Source organism: Otolemur garnettii, unplaced genomic scaffold (assembly GCF_000181295.1).
Source record: "Otolemur garnettii isolate 467f Iridium unplaced genomic scaffold, OtoGar3 scaffold00044, whole genome shotgun sequence".
Lineage (NCBI taxonomy): Eukaryota > Metazoa > Chordata > Mammalia > Primates > Galagidae > Otolemur > Otolemur garnettii.
Genome location: NW_003852439.1, coordinates 7,384,382 through 7,404,489, shown reverse-complemented (window position 1 = coordinate 7,404,489; position 20,108 = coordinate 7,384,382). Strand labels below are relative to the sequence as shown.

The 20,108-nt window shown below is 58.9% G+C and overlaps 1 protein-coding gene across 1 annotated transcript in view; it reads right to left on the bottom strand.

The window, feature by feature from the left end:
• The window catches only part of CACNA1H (calcium voltage-gated channel subunit alpha1 H), a 60,795-nt gene that overhangs the window by 1,859 nt on the left and 38,828 nt on the right, over positions 1 to 20,108 (bottom strand). Inside the window, exons 6-34 of the mRNA XM_003790762.2 lie at positions 18,906 to 19,065; positions 17,291 to 17,609; positions 17,046 to 17,138; positions 15,554 to 16,301; positions 13,591 to 14,021; positions 12,652 to 12,803; positions 11,804 to 11,989; positions 11,122 to 11,239; positions 10,797 to 10,952; positions 10,397 to 10,487; positions 10,040 to 10,248; positions 8,723 to 9,121; positions 8,089 to 8,189; positions 7,743 to 7,866; positions 7,594 to 7,662; positions 7,322 to 7,506; positions 7,036 to 7,162; positions 6,767 to 6,892; positions 6,597 to 6,686; positions 6,283 to 6,475; positions 5,950 to 5,967; positions 4,878 to 5,029; positions 3,948 to 4,057; positions 3,667 to 3,800; positions 3,458 to 3,528; positions 1,896 to 1,974; positions 1,061 to 1,182; positions 492 to 927; positions 56 to 219 (exon numbers count right to left, since the gene is read on the bottom strand). Coding sequence (XP_003790810.1) covers positions 56 to 219; positions 492 to 927; positions 1,061 to 1,182; positions 1,896 to 1,974; positions 3,458 to 3,528; positions 3,667 to 3,800; positions 3,948 to 4,057; positions 4,878 to 5,029; positions 5,950 to 5,967; positions 6,283 to 6,475; positions 6,597 to 6,686; positions 6,767 to 6,892; positions 7,036 to 7,162; positions 7,322 to 7,506; positions 7,594 to 7,662; positions 7,743 to 7,866; positions 8,089 to 8,189; positions 8,723 to 9,121; positions 10,040 to 10,248; positions 10,397 to 10,487; positions 10,797 to 10,952; positions 11,122 to 11,239; positions 11,804 to 11,989; positions 12,652 to 12,803; positions 13,591 to 14,021; positions 15,554 to 16,301; positions 17,046 to 17,138; positions 17,291 to 17,609; positions 18,906 to 19,065 — 5,363 coding nt within the window. The remainder of the gene's footprint in view (positions 1 to 55; positions 220 to 491; positions 928 to 1,060; positions 1,183 to 1,895; positions 1,975 to 3,457; positions 3,529 to 3,666; positions 3,801 to 3,947; positions 4,058 to 4,877; positions 5,030 to 5,949; positions 5,968 to 6,282; positions 6,476 to 6,596; positions 6,687 to 6,766; positions 6,893 to 7,035; positions 7,163 to 7,321; positions 7,507 to 7,593; positions 7,663 to 7,742; positions 7,867 to 8,088; positions 8,190 to 8,722; positions 9,122 to 10,039; positions 10,249 to 10,396; positions 10,488 to 10,796; positions 10,953 to 11,121; positions 11,240 to 11,803; positions 11,990 to 12,651; positions 12,804 to 13,590; positions 14,022 to 15,553; positions 16,302 to 17,045; positions 17,139 to 17,290; positions 17,610 to 18,905; positions 19,066 to 20,108) is intronic.

Sequence of the window (20,108 nt, the reverse complement as noted above, 5' to 3'; positions counted from 1 at the left end):
AAAAAGGAAGAACCCTGAGCCCCAGCTCCTACCTTGGTGAAGGTGGGTGTCCTACCTGTCTGCAGAGTAGCAGGCTGAGGCTGGGGGAGCGGGGCCTGCCCCGAGGGGAGGGGCTGTGGAGAGCATCACTGCTGCCCTTGGCTGGGGAGGACATGACTGAGAGGACCTGGAGAGAGGCATGGGGCTCCACGGGTGGCGAGTGAGCAGTAGTGGCTGTGCCTGGGGCAGGGAGATATGTGGCCTCCTTAATCTTCCACTGCCCACTAGGCCCTGTACTCTCTCCCTCCTGCCTGACCCCCTCCTTCCTGCTCTCACTTATGTCCCCTCACATGTGGTCTCCATTCCTCCCTGCCAACTGCTATCCCCATTTCCCTCCCACCTGCCCCCCCGATCCTTCCTCCCACCTGGTCCCATCCTCTACCACACCTGTTCTCTATCCCATCCCACCTGGAACCCCTCCCTCTGACCCCAAGTCTTCCTGCCAGCCCCACCAGGAGTTGTACCTGAGGGGCCCACGTATGTCTCCATCTCCACCTCCTGCAGCGGGTGAGGGTGACGGGCTGAGGCGGGTGCCACAGGCCGAAACATGTAACTGTCGTTAGGCAGTGAGAGCATCCTGGACACAGACACCTTGCGTACAACGAGGAGGCTTGGGGTGTCTGGGCTTTCCTGGGGTGAGGGAGGCCTGTCTGTGTCAGCCCTGGCTGGGGGCCCCTGTGCCATCTCCAGCTCAATCTCAGCATCCATCTCCGCGTCCTCACGCGCCTCCTTGTTGCTTTCTTCCAGGTGCTTCATGAGCACGGCCACCACCACGTTGACCAGCACAAACTGGGCTACCAGCACGAAGGTCACAAAGTAGACAGGCGACAGGGCCGGCAGGTAGCTGAGGCAGTGCCTGTCCTCACGGGTGCACTCACGCAGCGTATCCTGGGGGGCAGGCAGCTGTAGGGTGGGTGTCGCCACCCCTAGCACAGGGAGCCCCGGATCCTCCCCTTAGGACATGCCAGCTCAGCCTGGGAGAGCTTGCAACCCCTGCCCCCACCAGCAGCCTTGGCAGTACCTTCATGATCCCATTCCAGTTGTCTCCTGTGGACACCCGGAACAGCGTGAGGAAGGCCATGCCAAAGTTGGAGAAGGTGGCGTGCCTGCTCAGGCCCTCGCATGGGTTGTCCTCACTGCACTCTGCAAGGGTACCTCCTGGTCAGCTGCCTGCGGGGTCACCGCACACACCCAGCCTCAACACTACCCAGGGACATAGGAGTGGGACCCTTAGCCAGGGGTGACCAGGACAGGCTACAGGATCCCTGGGAAGAAACTGGAAGGCTTGTTGTCCCTGACTGCGTGTATGGTGGCTATGGGAGCTCACATTTAGGAGTCTGGGGTACAGGTGGGCATTGAGCCCTACCAGTGGACACACACTGAGCTGGGACAGCTGCTTTAACAAAATCTTTTAGACCAGGCTTACAAGGGCCCCATAAGACACTGCAGGGGCCCCACAAGATCCCAGTAGGGCCTGGGCTGCCTGTGAAGGACCCTGACCTGTCCCAGCATAGGCAGGCAGTCTCAGGACTGGGTAGGAAACAATCTAAAGGGACATAAGGCCAGTACTTCTCCCCTGGAAGCCACATGGGCCTCAAAAGAGCAAGAGCATGTCTGTGTGTGTGCTCTTGTATGTCTGTGTGTATTCACACACGTGTCACAACAGGGAGAGCAGCTGTTGTGTGCAACCTGTCAACATGCGCCAGGCCTCATGTGGCACTTAGGGGGCAGAGGGGGCCAGATGAGGACATGCCAGGAGGCTCACGGTTCCCCGAATCCTGCATGGTCTGTGGACATGTGGCCGTGTACAAGTGGGTGGACCTGCATCTGCCCTGAAGGAGGGTGGCCACACTCACCAAGCCTCCCAAACAGCTCCACTCCCAGGGCAGCATAGATAAAAAACAGGAGCATGAAAAGAAGGCCAAGGTTCCCTACCTACACAAGAGAGAAGCAGAGGGAGGTCAGGAGGGTGGTGGCTTCAGCTCCTCCAGGCATGCAGCATGTTGGCCAGTGGAGGCCTCCAGGCCCCACCTGGCCACCCTATCCCTGAACTCCCAGACCAGAAGTAAAAGCAAGTTCCCAGAGATGAGCTTGGAAACCAGTTTTTTTTTTTTTTTTGAGACAAGAGTCTCATTTTGTCACCCTTGGTAAAGTGCCTTGGTGTCATAGCCCACAGCAAGCTCAAACTCTTGGGCTTAAGCGAATCTTTTGCCCCAGTCTCCCAAGTAGCTGGGGCTACAGACATCCATCACAATGGCTATTTTTAGAAACTCACTCTGGCTCAGACTAGTCTTGAATCTGTGGCTCAGGCAATACACCTGCCTCAGCCTCCCAGAGTGCTAGGATTATAGGCGTGAGCCATTGCACCGGCCCTGGATACCTGCTCTTAAGCCTACATCCTTCCTGGCTTTGGAACCTCCAGCGGCCCCTGTAGTTCCATGTCCCCACCAGGGTGACAGCATCTCCCCTATCCCTGCCCCTTCTCATGCCCACTGTTCACCTGCTCATCCCAGGCTCCCTGAGCTCTCCCTGCCCAGCAGATTCTCCGCCCCACAATGGAGAACGCCTCCCTGGCTGGGGTCACCTTCAGCCTCCACCTAACCCTAACGGTTACCACGCAGGGTGCTGGGCTTAGCCAACTGAGGTTTACCACACCTGGGCCAACCCAGCCCAATATGTGCACACCCTGCCTGGAGGGCATCCCACACCCCTGGGACCCACCCTGACCTTGGCTGCTCCCTGCCCTCTAAGGCATGGAGCTGGGTGCGGCCAAGCCTGCCTCCCTGTTGTCTCTGCCTAGGCAGCTGAGCACCAGGTGGTGGACCTGGGAGCACTTAGAAAGGCCTCTTGGATGAGTTGGGAAGGACACTGGGTAGGAAGTGTGGTGGATGGGACTGGCGCACGCGCGGGGAGGTGAGAAAAATGCTGGGTGCATGGCACATAGCAAGCAGGCACTGGGGGCACTGGATGCTACCAAGGAGCAATACTATTGAGTCTGCTGAGCACCAGTGGTGGAAAGGGCAGGGCTGTGCCTGAGGGGCCTCTGAGGATGGTGGCAGCCTGTGGTCAGCACCTGCCTCTGGTGTGGTCATCTGCCCACAGACAGGCCCACTGCAGCCACCCTGCTTCCCTCTACCCAACCTGTCTAGCTTCCCATGGCCCTGTCTTCTGAGCAGGCTGGGGGAGGTAGGAATAGGTCATTGGTCTCTCCCAGGGGACTGGGGCTCAGAGAGCAGGTGGCCTGTGTCCACTCTTTCCAGCTCCACCAAGCCACTCCTGGCACACAGCAGGAGAACAATGTGGTTGTTGTGTGACTGCGTGGCCAGACCATACATGTGCCTGAGTGATGCAAGGCCCCCCGCAGCTGTCCTTTTGGGGACACCCGTGATGCCTGCCCATGGGGCAGGGCGGGGCCTACCTGGGGCAGGGCTTGTACCACGGTGTCCAGCAGGGCCCGCATGCCTGTGGCCATCTTGAGCAGCTTCAGCACTAGGCCGGGAGCCAAGAGTCAGGGGGCAGGGCCAGATCTCAGGCACCCATTCCACTTCCTGCCTCAGTACCAGGAACCCCCCACCCTACAGAGAGCCTGGGCCGCTGAACCCCCAGGTGGGTGTGTGGGGTACCTACCGCGGGCAATGCGAAGGACACGCATGATGCGGATGATGGTGGGGTTGACAGGCAGCGCAGCACTGGTCTCAATCTCCTCCAGTGCGATGCCCACGATGGACAGCAGGACTATGGCCAGGTCTAGCTGGTTCCACCTGTGCAGCGGATAGGACAGAGGCTTAGTGTCCAGGAGCCCCAGGGAGCCCCCACCTCTTCTCACATCATTGCCTCTGCAGACCCCTGGGGTGGTGGCTACTGCTCTCATGTCCCCCAAGGAACCCTGAAGGCTCCACCCCACACACCTGTCCTTGAAGAACCGGCGGAACCCAAATGCCACGAGCTTCAGAGCCGCCTCGAAGACAAAGACGATGGTGAAAACGTAGTTGCAGTACTTGAGGGCCTCGTCCAGTGACTGGTGACAAAGGTCAGCTGGCTAAGAGGCCTGGGACTGCCCCCACTCCCAGGCCTGCCTTGTATACCACCTGCCAGACCCCTTCTACGTGGCCACACACCCATCTGTGGTCAACTGCGCCCTGCAGCCCAGCAGAACAGGTCAGCTCTGCAGCTCTTGCAACCAGCCCCAGTTATGACATTCAGGTGGTACTATGTGGGTCCCACTGACTAAACCATGGGAAGTTTCCCTCTGGTACCCATCTGCCTAACTAAAGATCACCACCTCTAGGAAGTTGCCCTGAGTTATCCGCCCAGTTCTCACCCAGTAGCCCCTGCACAGCCTTAACCCTGATCCTGACACTGGCTGCTCCGGCCCACCGCATCCTCCAGACCCACAAAATGCAGCTACAGAGCACTCAGTACACATGAGTCTGGGCCAGGCCAGGAACTCTTATAGCCCTCTGCAACTGCACTCCCTGAGTCCAGGCTCCTGGCCCTATCTACAGCCCAGCTAGACCAGTCATCTTCAGATTCACATACGATAGTATTTTCTAAAACTGAGCCTATTCACACAAAAAGGCTGTTGTTCAGAGACCTTATCTTTCTTGGAGAAGAGAGAAAGCTGTTCCCTTTTTAATAAAATGATGGTGACGCCAGTGGAATTGGAGCAAAGTTAGAATCTGCCACCTTAAGCCCTTGTCTACAGCCAATTTAGACATTCACACCAGGCTGGGGAGGGTGCTCCAGGCCAAGAGGCCCTGGGCATCTATGTCGGCCCCGGGCATCTATGTCGGCTCCAGGGAAGTCCCTATGCTGGTATGGCCAGGGCAGGCACCAACCTTGGGCTGGTTGTAGTGCTCCATGGACATGGTGATGACATTGACGCAGATGATGAAGGTGATGAAGAGGTCCAGGTAGTGGCTTGTGCACAGTGTGTGAATGGAGCGGCGTGTGGGCGAGTAGTCAGCGTAGTAGGGCCGGCGCTGGGCCTCTGCGGGGAGGGCAGCTGTGAGCACCCTGCAGCACTGGGGACTCCCACCTGGCTCAGACCTGAAGATGGCGATTGCCTGGCCTTGGGGTCTGGCTTTAGACTGGGGAGGGTTTTCTCTGGGAGGGGCCTGTTCTAAGGTGACAGGCAGCTCCCTAAAGGTCCAGGGGGGCAGGAATGGCCTTGATGCAAGTCACACCAACCTCCTCCACAGTGTTGGGTCTGTGCCAGGCAGCCCTGGGAGGGGTGCAAAGCTGAGTTGGCCACCCCGTGTCCCACCTGGGCCTCTGCACAGATGCTGCCTCCTGGGGCTCCCAGCCCAGGGCCCATCTCTGTGCTGACCTCAGGGTCAGGACATCTAGGAGGAAGACCCAAGTAGATTGCCTGCTCCCCACCCAGGTCTAGGTCTGGGCCCCACAAGCCCCACTGAGGCATAGACTAGAGCATAAACCCCTAGGCTCCCCTCCTTGCCTCCCAAGGGGCCATGGTGAGCCTGTGCTGAGGTCTGTGGGATCCTGGCTGCTCTGAGGTCAATACTGTGACAATGAGACAGACCTGGGGTGCCCCTTACATGTGCCCGTGGCATCCCTAGCCCACAGAGAGGCTTCTGAGGTAAAGGCTGAGCTGCCTGCATCAAGGACCCAGCTGTGAGGGAGGATGCTGACAGGAAAGGCCTGACCCGACCCCATGCTCCATGGTCATGCAGTCACTATAGCGCTCAACTTGGCCCAGAAGACCAGGGCAGAGAGTGGGTGGCCCCATCACTCTGGCATCTTGGAACACAGCAGGGAAGCAGACACACACGTGCATGGGCAGCACCCCCACCTGCGACCACCCCTGCCCACCCGGTGGGGCCTGCGCCACCCTTTCCCATGCAAGGCCTGCCCAGAAGCGGGGCTGAGGCATGCAGGGTGGGGTGGTACCTGGGTTGGGGAAAGTGCCTGGAAAGACAAGGAGATGGTCTGAGCAGAGCAGATGGGTGGGTGGGTGGTGCTCAGCAGCCTGCTGTGGTGGGCAACCCTCCCTGCTCCTGGACCCTATGCCTGAGGGGCCTTGTGGCAACCCGTGGAGAACTCATGGGGTCTGGGGTGGGGACCTGGCTGTGTCTCCCACCTCTTCTGTTGCCCCAGTGCCCGGCCCCCATGCAGGCCCAGGAAAGATGGGCAGCAAGCACAGCCATTCACGGGGCAGGGGCCTCGGCTGGAGGGGCTGGTGGTCACGCAGGTACCGACCCGCCACCACCGGCAGCGCCTTACTCCTGCGCCTCCTCTCCAGGCGCTGCAGCCGCTTCTCCTCACGCCGCCGTGCCTCCTCGGCTTCCTGGTGCTGCCGGCACTTGTGGAAGTTCTCCACCACCACGCCCACGAACATGTTGAGCACGAAGAAGCTGACGATGAGCAGGAAGGAGATGAAGTAGAGCAGCATCCAGGGGTTGTGGTTCTGCACGGGCTGTAGCACACAGTCATGGTGGGTTCCCACCTGTGAAGGGTCCCTGTGACAACCACCACAGCCCCAGGGATACGTGGGATCTGGTTGGGGCCCCCAAGGCTGCCAGTGTCCCCCAGCATACCTGCTGGTCCACGCCCACGGCGTCTAGCCCATCGTACATGATATTTACCCAGCCGTCCTTAGACGACAGCACGAACAGCGACATCAAGGCCTGCGGGCCAGGACAGGGTCACCAACAGTGGGGGCTGAGCTCACTATCTCCCACCTGCCACCCACCTCCCTATTGCCCACCTGGCCCAGGTTGTCGAAGTTGTACTTGCGCCGCACCCAGCGGTAGTGGGCAGCCCAACACTCGGCTTTGGTGGAGATGTTCCTGGTGTCGCTGCCCTCGCAGTAATAGAACTTGCCCTTGAAGAGCTGACCAGGTGGGCGTCACCCTGGGGTCTGGGAACCGTGCCCTGCCCCACAGCCCCATCTCTCCCAGCCGTGCCTGTGCCTCGCTGCTCTGCAGCGTATGCCAGACGGGGCAGGGCTGACCACAGCCAGCAGGGGCCACACACCTGCACCCCCAGAATGCCGAAGATAATGAAGAAGGCGCAGCAGATGAGGACGATGTTCCCGATGGGCCTGAGTGATGATATCAGAGTCTCGACCACCAGCTTGAGGCCTGGAGCCCGGCTGATGACCCTGGATACGAGAGAGAGGAGAGGGGATGTGCTGCAGGGTGCCCCAATGACAGTGGCCACAGTTAAGTGCAAAGCCCCAAGTAGACTGCAGGCATGGCTGGGGAGCATCCCAGTACTGCAAGAGCCATACACATGATGGGAGAGGTGGCCCCTGCCCTACCTCAGAGGCCGCAGGGTCCGCAGTAGCCGCAGCACACGCAGCACACCTAGGATCTTGGCACCGCCGGCTGAGGCCATGGCCACAATGATGTCGACCAGAGACACCAGCACCAGCAGCCCGTCCAGCACGTTCCAGCTGCTCTGCAGGTAGGCATGCTCACCCGCCAGAAGGCCCAGCGCCACCACCTGAGGAGGGCCAAGGGGACTGTTGGGCAAAAGGGGACCCCTGAGGTGGACAGACGGATCCAGGGCCCTCCCTGCATGCCACGGTACCTTCATCATCATCTCGGCCACGAAGATGGCTGTGAAGACGTAGTTGGAGACACTGAGGAAGGTCCGTTCCTGTAAGGAGAGAGGGCAAGACTGTCCACACTCCTCTTCCTGGGCCTAGGAGCCACGGGACCACCACAGCCAGGACTCACAGTGCTGCCAGGATCGATGTCTGGCCTCTCCAGGGCGATGGTGATGCAGTTGAGGAAGATGAAGACGAGGACCACATGGTCAAACATCTTGTGAGCGATTGTCCTTTGGCAGGAGACACGGAGCCTGCCCAGGGGCCAGCCCAGGTCAGAGGAGGCTAGACCAGTGGGGCAGGGACCTAAGACAGGCCTGGATACTCCTCTATACCTGCATAGCCCCCCACCTATGGTCTGGAAGAAGGGGTACCTCAAGTGTCTACCCCACCCAGGGGACCCAGAGAGTTGGGGACTGCAGGGAGCCACCCGGGCTGGGATTGGGCTCTGTGCAGCCCCCTCCAGGCCTCCTCACCGGTTCTGAGGAGAGAAGAGATAGAGGGCCCAGGACTCGCGGCTGCGACACCACTGGGGCTTGTAGGGCTCAAGCACCTTGTGCAGGCGGAAGCAGCAGCTCTAGGGAGAGGGTGACACTCAGAGGCCCTGTGTGCCTAGCTTAGCCAGCTCTTAGCTCCGGGCCCTTCTGCGGCTACTGGGGTATATGTCCCTACCTTCCCCCCTGCCAGCCTGTCCCATCCTCACTGCAGTCTGAATCTCTGGCCACTGGGGTCTGAGTCACAGAACCTCACCTTCCCCACCCAGGCAAGAGGAAAGTAATCCAGAGTCCATGGTACCCAGGGAGGGCTGCTCTTAGAACTGCCCTTGGCCAATGGGTGACAAGCAGCCTGGGGGACACCTCCCTCCCACCCTCCACAGCTCCTGGCCAGTGGCTGATGAAGACAGGTGGGGATTCCACCTCCTCCACAGCTGTGGGGCTGCCTCTGGGATTAGCTAAGGGTATCCTGCTTTGTGCCTTCTGAGGTCCCCCATGTAACATTAATCTCTTCAACCTCCATCTCAAATTCTGCTTTGGGGAACCTGCCCCAGGATGTGGGATGGCTGTGGGTGGAGGGCAGTGGCTGTGTGTCACCTCCTCACAACCCACTCACAGCTTCCATGTCCTCGTCACACTCAGCTGGGTCCTCCCTGTGGCTGTCAATGCGCAGAAAGAGCTCACTGGGCAGGGCCATTGTTTGCCCATTGCAGTCGTGGGACTTGCTGGGTAGGAGGGCGGCCGTCCACGGGGACTGCAGGTTGAACGTGCTACGGTGGCCCAGGGACTCGGTGCGCCGTAGTGGGGTGGTGCGGGCACCCTCACCGGGCCTGCTGTCATCGGCCTCGTCATCGGTGCTGCCCTTGCCCTCACCAGACAGCAGTGACTCCCGCTCTCCACGCTGGCTGCGGCGCTTGAGGCTGGGTGCACGGCCTAGGCTGTTCCAGCTAGAGCGCCGGCTGCTCCAGGCGCTGTTGGGGCCCCATGGGGTACACGGTGAGCTGTGGAGACTGGCCTGGAGGATGGGGGGTGAGTGGGGTAGATGTGGGCTGGGGGCATCTACCCCAAGTACTCCCCATGCATCAGGGCTCCCAGGCCAGATGGGCCTTTCCTAATGGTGTCACTGCTGACACCAACTGCTGGCACCAAGAGGCCTGTTGGATGCCAAGCAGTGTGGGGATTCTCTCAATGTGCAGATGACCCCATGGGGGAACACTCCCTGTTGTGTTTTCAGTGAATGCTGACATAACCACCTGCACTTGCGGCTGACACCCTTGGGCTCTGCTGCCAGGCTGAGCACCAGAGGGCAGACCCAGATTGTCCTCTGGGCCAGGCTGGGCCAGGTGCAGGCCATGGATTCAGTGTCCCATGGGAGCTTGCTGGATACAGGACTCCTCAGATACCACCCTGAGCTGCTGGGGACCTCATCTCTGGGGATCAAGTCAGTTTCTCATCACCAAACTCTGGACTTGCAGAAAGGACATAAAACCAGACCCAGACCCAGGACTGTCACCGCTCACTCAGCCCCCTTGTTATTCACTCTTGACCGTGGATACAGCTAGAACCCAGTGTGAGCCTCCTTACTATATGGCTGTGCTGACCTGTCTCGACACTCCCCAACCCCCACACTGGCCCTGCATCTGCCTGCTGGGGGAGGCGTTTGCTTTGAAAGACTCTGAATTTAAGCTGGAATGTGTTTATGGTGCCACCCAGACTCTGTGCATCTCCTCCCATCCACACACATGTCCACTGTGCTCTGCGATTCTTACCCTGCCACGCAGTCAAGACATGTTCCTGAGTTTCAGTGTCTGGGCACCCCAATCTACCAAGGTTGGGGCTTTATGGAAGTGCATGGGGCCCCTCACTTGTCTCTGGGGGAGGCCATGAGGACAGGGCACCTTAAAGTGCCTGAGGGATGGGGCAGGGTCCCTACCAGAGACTTCTGGTCCCCCAGCTGCGGTTCTGTGGAGCTGTCGCTGCCACGTCGTGAGCCCAGTGGGCCAGGGGCTGGGTCCAGGTGTGGTGAACTCTTGGGGGTGGGCATAGGCGTGGCTGCCGTGCGTACAATGACGGGAGGAGGCAGGCTGCCTCGGCCCTCTAGGGGCCCGTTGGGGGTCATCGCCAGTGCATATGTCTTCATCTCTGCAGGGGCAGGAAAGGGGTGGGCCTGCTAGCCAGCAAGGCATCCAAAGACAGGACTCCTATGCCCAGGCCTTGCCTGGGGCGCCCAGCAGTACCAGGACCTGCCTGCTCTACCCACCAGCCTTGTCCTGACTGTCCGCAGGTGCACCCATGGTTCGGAGGTTTCTGAATTTGTCAAAGTCCTCCTCAAAGTGGGTGGACGTCTTGTCCTCATCTGTGTCAGATCTGCTGGCATCACCCTGAGTCCACAAACCACAGGATGGGTGTCAGACTCCGGGGATGGGAACCATCTGTGCCTGATGGGAAGGCCGGGTTGCTTGGGAGGTGAGGTGTGCATAGACCCCAAAGGCAAGGGCGCTGACCAGGACAAGCAGTGGTGGATGAAGGGACCCAGCCTCCCCAGCCCAGTCTAGGTAGAACCCCTGACTAATGTGCCTGAGCTCCTGCCCCCTCACCTAGAAGCCCTTTACACCTCTGCCTAGAAGGTCACCTCGCCTGCCCCGGAGCTGCTCTTGCCCCACTCACCTCTACCGCAGAGCCCCCCTCACCTCTGCCTGGAAGCCCTCCACCAGGATGGCCACCAGCAAATTGAAGAGCACGTAGTTGCCAAAGGTCATCAGTGCTACGAAGTAGAGAGCGGCCCAGGAGGAGGTGGAGGCCATGCCGTTGTAGAGGACCACGTTCCAGTCCTCCTGTGTCAGGATCTAGGGGGGTGGTTGGTCAGCTTGGCCCTGAATGCTGACACGTCTTCAGGCCTGGGGCAGCTCAGGGCCAACAGGAAGGCTGTAGGGGTGTTCTTACTACCATTCATGCTCCAGCCCCAGGCCTGCTCCAGGGGCCCATTCACATCACAGGAGGCCCTGCCCATCCTACCTGGAACACAGTGACGATGGCCCACAACAGAGTGTCAAAGTTCTTCCTGTCTGGGACAGTGTCTCCGGTGTCAGTCTTCAGGCTAAACTTGCAGCCAAAGAGGTGCATGCCCAGGATACTGGGGGGGTAAAGCAGGGCATGCTGAGGGGAAGGAAGGTGAGGAGAAGAGCCGGCTCTGCCCATCTCTGCCCTGCCTCGCTCTGCCTCCCTCTGGTTTTGGGCACCCTGAACATTCCAGCTCCCACAGCTCAGCAGTGTCCACTCTATAGGTGAGAAGACCAATGCCAGAGGTGACAGACATGTGAGACATGTGCTGCTCCTCTGGTTTGTGCAGCAGCAGAGCTTGCACACTCCCCACACTTGGCCCCTCTGAGTCCTGAGCCCTCGTGCAGACAAGTGGCCATGGGCACTCAGTACACACTGCCCTCACACTCTGGCCTTCCTTGAGCCTGGCCCCTGACCTGTCTATCTAGGGGCCCATCTTTGAATACTCTTTGTCTGTGAGCCCCATGAGGACAGAGCTAGGCACATAGTAGGTGCCCAATCGATGCTGCTTGAGTGAAGGAAGCAGACTGAGTTTTCTGCAGATGTTTCAGGGCCAGTGGAGCGGAGGATCCTGTTTTTGGGGGGCACACGGGAACAGGCCTGGCTATGCACCACCTAACCCCGCCCCGCCACCCACCTGAAGATGAAGATGAAGAGCATAAGCAGCATGCAGAAGGTGGCCACGTTGTCCATGGTCTTCACGAGCACCACAAGCTGGCGCCGCAGCGCAGGCAGGAAGCGTACCAGCTTCAGCACGCGTAGCAGTCGGAAGGTCCGCAGCACTGACAGCCCGCCATCTGCCTGCCCCACGATCTCCCAGACGCTGCAGCAGGCGCCAGGGGTCAGGCAGCGGGACTGCCAGCCTGGGAGCCACAGTGGCCTTTGCCTTATCCTGTGGCTCCAGGGGGAGCCTGCTGCATGGAGGTGCCCGAGGGGCTACGGCACATCTCGAAGCTGCCCAATCAGCACCAGGCCCCCAGACCCTGGGAAACCCTGGCTCTGGCTGGGTCAGGAAAGCTGCCCAAGGGCATCTCCTGTCCCTGCCCCTTCCAGCTACACCAGGATTTAGGTTCTCAGTCTCCTCCTGGCTAGAGTATGAGACCTTTCAGTTTTGAGGGCTCTGCCTCCTCCTGGGGAAGATAGGGGGTCCCCTCACATTCTCCTGCCCTTGCTGGGTTGTTTTTGTTGTAGCAAATGCCTCAGAGACAAGGGTGACTCAGGCTTTTAAATAGACCTCTGTAAGCCTTCAATAGAGTTCAGTCCTGAGACTGGAAGTATGCAGAGCACCGGCTCTGTTTAGGCAGGGAAGGACTCCACTAGGTTCTAGAAACATCCATCTGAGATGCAGCTGACAGTATTACGAGCAGTACCCACAGATAGACCCTGAGTTGACCAGGGACCCAGGATACCCCTTTACTATGGGTGGGTCTCTGCGTGAAAATGCAGCTCCCACTAGCTTGGGTGGGGCAGGAGCCAAGTACACACCTGATGACCACGATGATGCCATCAAAGATGTTGTATGGGTTTCGTATGTAGCCCAGCGGGCCACAGGCCAGCAGCTTCAGCAGCATCTCCAGGGCAAACATGCTAGTGAACACGATGTTACTGATCTCCAGGGCGTTGGTCAGTTCATCTGGCTGTAGGCAGAGGGGGCTCAGCAGTGATGTGGGAACCACAGACCCAAGGGGCTGGGACCTGCAGCAGACACTCAGAGGAGCCTCACCAACCACTGCTTAGCACAGGGACTCCCTTGCTGGTTGTCCAGCCACCCTGACCATCCCTAACACCCCCAGGCCCTGATGACCTGGGAGTCCCTGTGCTTGCTATGACCTCTCCCTCACAAGATAGTTGTCCTGCCTGGGTATGCCTAGGGCTAACAGTGGTCGGGTTTTCCCTAAACTATTTTATAGGAAGAGAACAATCAGCAGCTCAGAAAGCCCAGAGTGGAGGCTGAGAATGTGGCCTTGACATTCTCAAGAGGATTGTGAAGAAGATGGCCTCAGGAGAGGGTGGCCTCTCCCTGCCGCCCCCTAGCTTAACTCCTACCCCTGTCCCAGGTGCCGTCCCGCCAATTCTTCCTCTTAGGCCCAGAATCATTCCCCACATAAGGGCCTCATCTGCTATTTGGCAGGGTGAACACTCTCAGGTCCTATGCCTCTGGGGACTTGCATCTTGGAGATCTTTGGTGGTTTCACTGACCCACCCCCACATCAGGAGGCCCTCAGAACTGCAGCTGTAGGGTCTGGTCTGGCCACTGGCAAAGGCCCAGACCACAGGGAAGCCATGAACACTGTTGAATGTGTGATAAAAGTGGACGTTCTGCCCTAAGACCATCCCTATCCCAATATCCAAGGAACCTTCTGGGGCCCTGTAAAAGGCTGAGCTCCCCAGGACACACAGGGGCGTTCCCTGCTGATGGCACACCTGTTCATGGTGCTCGACTCCCATGCTCAGTGTGTTAATGAGGATGGCCACCATGATGCCGCGGTTGAAGTACTTGCTGTCCACAATGCGGTGCAGCTTGCAGCTGAAGGTGGCCCAGAGGCGGCCCAGCCTGCCTGGCTGGCCTGAGGCCACCCGCCGCCGTGGCCTGCCCTGGCCCGGTGTGCCCACTTCGAGGGGTGGCTGTACTGGGTCTCGGTGGTCACTATGCTGCACGTCCTGCGTGAACTCGTAAACCCCACGGCTGTCGGAGTCTCCGCTCTCTGAGCCACTGAACTCAAACTCAGGATCCTCCAGGGCGCTGGCGCAATATGGGCAGTTCTTTAACTCGCAGGTCAGTGTGCCTGCCTGGGGACTGGGCAGGGGGCAGGGCACACTCAGGCCCGATAGGTGGCTGGAGGCCCTGCCCAGGCCTGCAGGAGAAAGGCACAGATAGGACCAGGTTCACTCAGCTGCGCAGCAATACAGGTGTCCAGGAGCACAGGCCCACACTGGGGACCCCCAAAAGATCCACCCACATCCTAACCTTTGGAACTTGTGTGCAGGGCCATACATGAGGACAAAGTCTCTATAGGTGAAATCAGGAAAGATGGAATCACCCTGGAGCACAAGACCCCGACTCCCCTGGCCTATCACCTCCTACAAATGTTCCCACAGGGAAGACCCCCTCCTGTAGTGACCTAGTTACAGGAAGAGAGGCAGAGGCCAAGGGTCATGTCCATAGTTGAGGGCTGCCAACGACTGCCAGGACTGCCAGAAACCAGTGGGGGCAGGAAGGAGCGAGCCCACAACAACCAGATTTTGGACTGCCACCTCCAGATCTATGAGAGGACACGTTTCTGCTGTTTTGAGCCCCTAGTCTGTAGATTTTGCTACAGCATACACATGACAGAAGTAGGACAGGTGTACATGAAGGTACACACCTGGGAACACTCTGCTTAGACACACACCTGGGTACATTCATGAATATCCAGCACAAACACCTTGGTGCACCTGGCACACTCACGAATACCTCGGTGTATACCTGGGCAGACACACCTGGGCATAACTTAATACTTGGCACACTTACCTACCCTCTGCAGCAGCGCTCTGCCTCAGAGCTGTGCTGCCCACAGAATATAAACAGGCCACTTCCCAGCAGACCTTGCACATGGGTGAAGCTAACTTTAGCATTCTCCTCAACCTGTCTAAACTGCCATTGCTTCTACATGAAACTCTGCAAAAGTGACCGCTACACTGGCCTGTTTCTCTTTTATGCCAAGTCCTTGCAGCCCTGTGTGAATTTCACCAGCAGCTACAATCTGGATATCCACAATTCTGGGGCTCCATGATCACTGCTTGGGCAGTGCAGACCATTACTTGGCACATAGTGGCCTGGCACCCTTTCTCCAAACACAGCCCTTACCACCACCACCTACATGTCTGTACATAGAACCCAAGAGCGCCTGCAAGTCCACACAGACCCTGACCATCTGGGGATTCCTGTGCCCCCTTTCAATTGTCAGTCCAAGGTGGGTTGAGCCAAGGCCCTAGGTAGGAAGGCCTCTGACAGTCCCCTTTCCCTGACCCTTGGTGACTGTGTGACTTTGCCTTCCCCTCCCCCACTGACCCAGTCTCAGTCTCCATTCAACCCTAATGTCCACTCCCAGGATGGGTAGGGGTCATGGGATGTAGCCTTGGAGGCTTCTACAGGTTTCCTCTGCCAGGCTCAGAACATCACCTCCTACAAATGTTCACACCCCACTGAGCCTTCAGTACCTAGAGCTTGCTACGGACATATGGACGCAGGGTCTCACTCTCTTCCCTTCTTAGGGGCTATAGAAGCACATAGGGTCCATTCCTCAAAGAGTGCCCAGAGGCAGGTACAAAATGCCCTAGAGTCCTGCCCCACTTCCTGCCTGGGTCCCACCAGCCTCCCCCACGGTGCAGGGCTGGGGGTCCCTACCGTGTTCCCCGACAACATGCTGGATCTTCTCGTAGGGGTGTGGGCCGGCCTGCTTCCCTTCAGGCAAAGGGCTGGTGCCACCTTTGCCACCATTTGGCCCTGAGGGCAGGATGGTGGGGTAGTTCATGGCACCCAGTCCTGTGGCCAGCTTGAGGCTTGCAGCGGCAGTGGCTGCGGCGTGAGCCACCCGGGCCCTCTCCTGTGGCCCCTCCACATGGCAGTCAGCGTGATAGATGCTATGCACAGACTCTGTGTCAGGTGGCCCATGGCCTGGGGAGGGTGGCGAGGGGGGTCTGCCTGCCCGCACCAGCCTGGTGTCCCCAGCTCCTGGCTCCGGGCCTGGCCCACGGGGGCTGCTGGGGCTGAAGTGGTAGTGGTGGTGGTGGTGGTGGTGGTGGTGGTAGACCAGGTGATGGACAGAAGCCGCACGCCCACCTGCCCGGCGCTGCCGGTGCCCGGGGCCCTGGCCATGCAGGGCACCGCTGGGGTCCACCTTTTTGCGCCAGCGGTTCTGCCAGCGGGCACAGAGGCGCAGGCTGCGTCGCTTGACCTTCCGGAAGATGTGGCCCACGTACTTGAGCAGCTCCTCGTAGCAGCTGCCTGGCTCTGAGAAGCTGGCCAGCGTGCTGTCGTTGGATGGGTGGCGCGCCCGCTGCTCTCGCATCAGCTGGCTCTCACGCTGCTTTGTTTCCGAGAACTGCGTGGCAATCACCACCAGGCACAAGTTGATCATGAAGAAGGAGCCCACCTGTGCCGGGCCGGCAGCAGTCAGCCAGCATGGCCATGACCAGACTCTGAGCCCCACTGTACACTGCCTACACCAGGGCCAGGACATGCTGGGACACCCTGTGATGGGCAGAGTCTGTGGTACTTCTGCTGACCACAGCATTTTGAATGGACAGCATGTGGCAGGTGCTTCCTGCCTATCTGCGCAACACTGGGGAGACCTGGAACCTTCTTTCTAGGTTGTCCCTCTAGCTTGCTCCCTCCTCCCATAGGTCTGTTCTTGGCAGGGCCCTCCTGACTGCTCCCACTCTCCCTTCCTCAGTGGTACCTTCCTGGCCCCTGTGGCATGCTTGCTTTCTTAGTGCAGGTAACCACCCAGCCAAGAATGAGGCAAGGGCATCCGTCTATGTTACTCACGAGGTCCTTGCAGGGTGCCTCTGGTACACCCAGGGCCTTGCTAATGTTTTCTGGCCTACTAACTGACCCAGCCCTACCTGAAAACCGCAAGATCATTGTGAGGACTAAGTGACAGACATATCTGAGGTCACATACGCTGTGGACAGCTGTGGCCCTGAGAGGGGGTTCTGGCTCCTTTGTAGCCTCCTCCAATAGCATCTGGGAGGCTCTGGTACATCTACATGACTGGACAGGCCTCCTGGCTTCTCCAGCCTCCACCTGCCCCTGCCAGCCTATCTTCCCTGCCACCCCCATCCACTCCTCCCGCTGGAGGCTGGATAGACACTCCGCTGCCCGCCCCCACACTCACGATGATGAGCAGGATGAAATAGATGAAGTTGTAGAAGGAGTGGGCATCCATGACGTAGTACATGATGTCCACCCAGCCTTCCAATGTGATCACCTGTGAAGGCAGTGGAGCTGATAGTCCAGCCCTGTGCCCACTCCCCCACTGGAATCATGAGTCACTAGTGTGGCACCTTTCAGGGGTTCCGGTCCTGCTTTCTTGGTGCCCTGAGGGGATAGGGATGGGGAAGCTGAGGTACCAGAGCCCACCTGGAAGATGGCAATCCAGGCATAGCCGATGTTGTCGAAGTTGATGGCACCGTTATGTGGGTTGGAGTCACCTGAGCGGCACACATTGTAGTACTGGTTCCAGTTGATGCAGGCATTGTGGGAGGTGCCACTTGAGGCCTCAGCCAGTGGCTGCCCATAGGCCTCCCAGCCCAGCGTGCATGGCACACGCAGTTCACGGCGGCCTGGGATGTGTGAGCACTTCTGCATGCCATTGTCACGGCGCGCAGAGCAGATGAATGGGTTCTCCTCACCCTCCTCCGTCTGGTAGTATGGCCGCAGGAAGGTCAGGTTGTTGTTCCTGGGGGTGGCGGCATAGCCAGGGTCAGCCTGGGGACACTGCTGGGGAGCCTTGGCACTAAGTATGTGTGGATCTTCCACATCTGCCCTTCACTCCACTGGCCCCTGCATGCCACTCCTCTGAGTCTGAATCCGGCTCTGCCACATCACTGCTGCTGCTACCCACAGCCAGCAGAGGGACCAGAATGTTCCACCTGAGCACAAGGCCCCACTCCACCCTGAACATCCTCCTTGCCTCCCAAGCCAAGGGACTGGTAGGCCCCTCCTCCTCAATCTTCAGGCCACTCTGGGCCCTGCCCTTTCCCAGTGAGCGAATATAGCCAACACCCTGGACCCAGGGAGCAGAGGATGTCTCTCATTGTGGGCAGTGGCCTAGGTCCTCATAGCACTTGTCTTGTCCCACTCTGCTGCTGGAGAGTGGAGGAGCAGTGGGGGCATCTGTGGGGCCCCAGAGGGGAGGAGCCTCACAGCACTGAAACCACCTCCAGCCACCTGTCTTCTCTGGAGAAGAAGGAGAAGATACATCAGGCCAGGATGAGAAAGATAAAAGGACTTCTGTCCAGAGGAAAGGGAAAATGTCCTGCATGTGGGGAGACTGCCTCGAGTATAGCATCTGAGGGAAGGGGCTCTACTTGACAGGCCTCCCAGGCAGCAAGTACAAAGTGCCTGGCTGGCATCTGCAGGGCACTGTCCCTAAGGCAGAGGCAGTGGGATGACCTCCAGGCAGGTCTCCTGGGCTACAGATTGTTGGTGTCAGGGCCCCTGTACACCCAGCACACAGAGCAAGCTACTCTAGGGGTGCCGTGGAGCCGCCTCACCCTCAGCTCCCCCGCAGCAACCAGGCCTGGCACCTGCAGGACACGTCATAGCCCTGCATGCCCCAGATGCTGCCCTGACTTACTCATGCTCTCTGGGGCCCTCCTACTACACACACAGGGTCTGGAGTGTCTGCCCACCTGCCCTAGGCACATGTAAGGCCTAGCAGCCCCCACCTTGCATGAAGGCAATCCCGCAGGGGCCTGGGAAGGCATTGGCTATCCCCTAAAGGTCAGGCACTGAGAGGTGAGTGGGCATCCTCAACCCCAGTGTCACCCTGGCAGGAATAGTTCCTAATGCTGAAGACAGTAGTCTCAGTCAGCAGACAAACCCGAGGAAACAAAGAGATCCACGGGGGAGAGTAGAGACAGAATCCCAGGTTCAAAATGCTGGTACTTAAGAAAGGTGAGGGCCCTGCCTGCTAAGTAGGTGGAGCCACCTAGGGCAGGGCAGGGCCTCCCATGGGGCAGGGACTGCGCACCTGACGAAAGTACTATCCAGGAAGCAGCGGTTACGCAGCAGACCAGCCCAGAGCTGGACTCCAACGATACCAAAGATGAAGAAGACAAAGAAGCAGAGCAGGAGGACGTTTCCCAGCATGGGTAGTGTGTCCAAAAGCAAGGTGACCAGGATCCGCATACCTGTGGGTATGAGGCCAGGGAAGCACAGGCTGAGCACTCAGGAGGCCCCCAGCCCTCACCAAAGCCCAGAGTTCTGAGGCCTAAGACTTGATCACCGCTCACAAATGGGTGTTACACCACATGAGCTGATGGGCCAGGCCCCTCCACAACCAGAGCTCCCCTCCTACACACTGTCCCAAGGGTCAGATCCACACTCACACCTACAGACTGAGGTATGAACAGGGAGGGAGTCCCTGTTGCCATGACCATGCGATCCCCAGGTCTTCAGGGTGACCCCAGGCTTTGCCTGAGGCTGCATCAAGGGAATAAGAGCCTTGGGGACCATGGTATCTTGGGCTGCGGGCTGTCACTGGGGGATCTCTGCAGCAGGTATGGGGCTTCAGGAGGCAGCCTTTTGTCTCATTCCCAGGTAAGGGAAATTAAGGATAGGCAATGGCGTGTGGAGAGGCAGTTTTGAAGCCCTTGTTTCTGGGAGCTGTGGCTATGTGAATGCAAGACTAACCCAGGAAGTGGGCAGGCCAATCCCTCGCTCCTTACTGGCCCTGTCTTCCTCCCAGACCTCAGAAGCCTCAGAGACCATGGCATCTTGGGCTAATGCTGCAGGCAAAGCCCTGGGCCATGGGGCTGGGTACTAATGTCTCATGATCAGCACCCAGGGGTGGTGGCAAAATGGGCTCTTCAAAGCACATGGGTGAGTCAGAGCCAGGAAGGACACTGAAGTCCCAGAAACAGCCAGGAGGAAAAGATTTATCAGGGATAGGGAATCAGTTAGCATTGTCCTGGCTACACATGCACTAACTCACCTCATACTCAGCCATCCCGGGGGCTGGGTACCACCATGCCCTGCTGTTATAACTGGGGAAACTGAGGCTCAGGGTCACATACCATTTGAGCCTTGCCTGATCCATAAGGGTTGAGCCAGGCTGGCTGGTGGAAAGAAGACTCAGGGCCAACAGAACAATCCTGACCCACCTGCCCTTCATTGAAGACAGTAGCCCAGGGGAGGGAGTGACCTGCCTTGGGGGGTAGGGGCTACTTTGGTG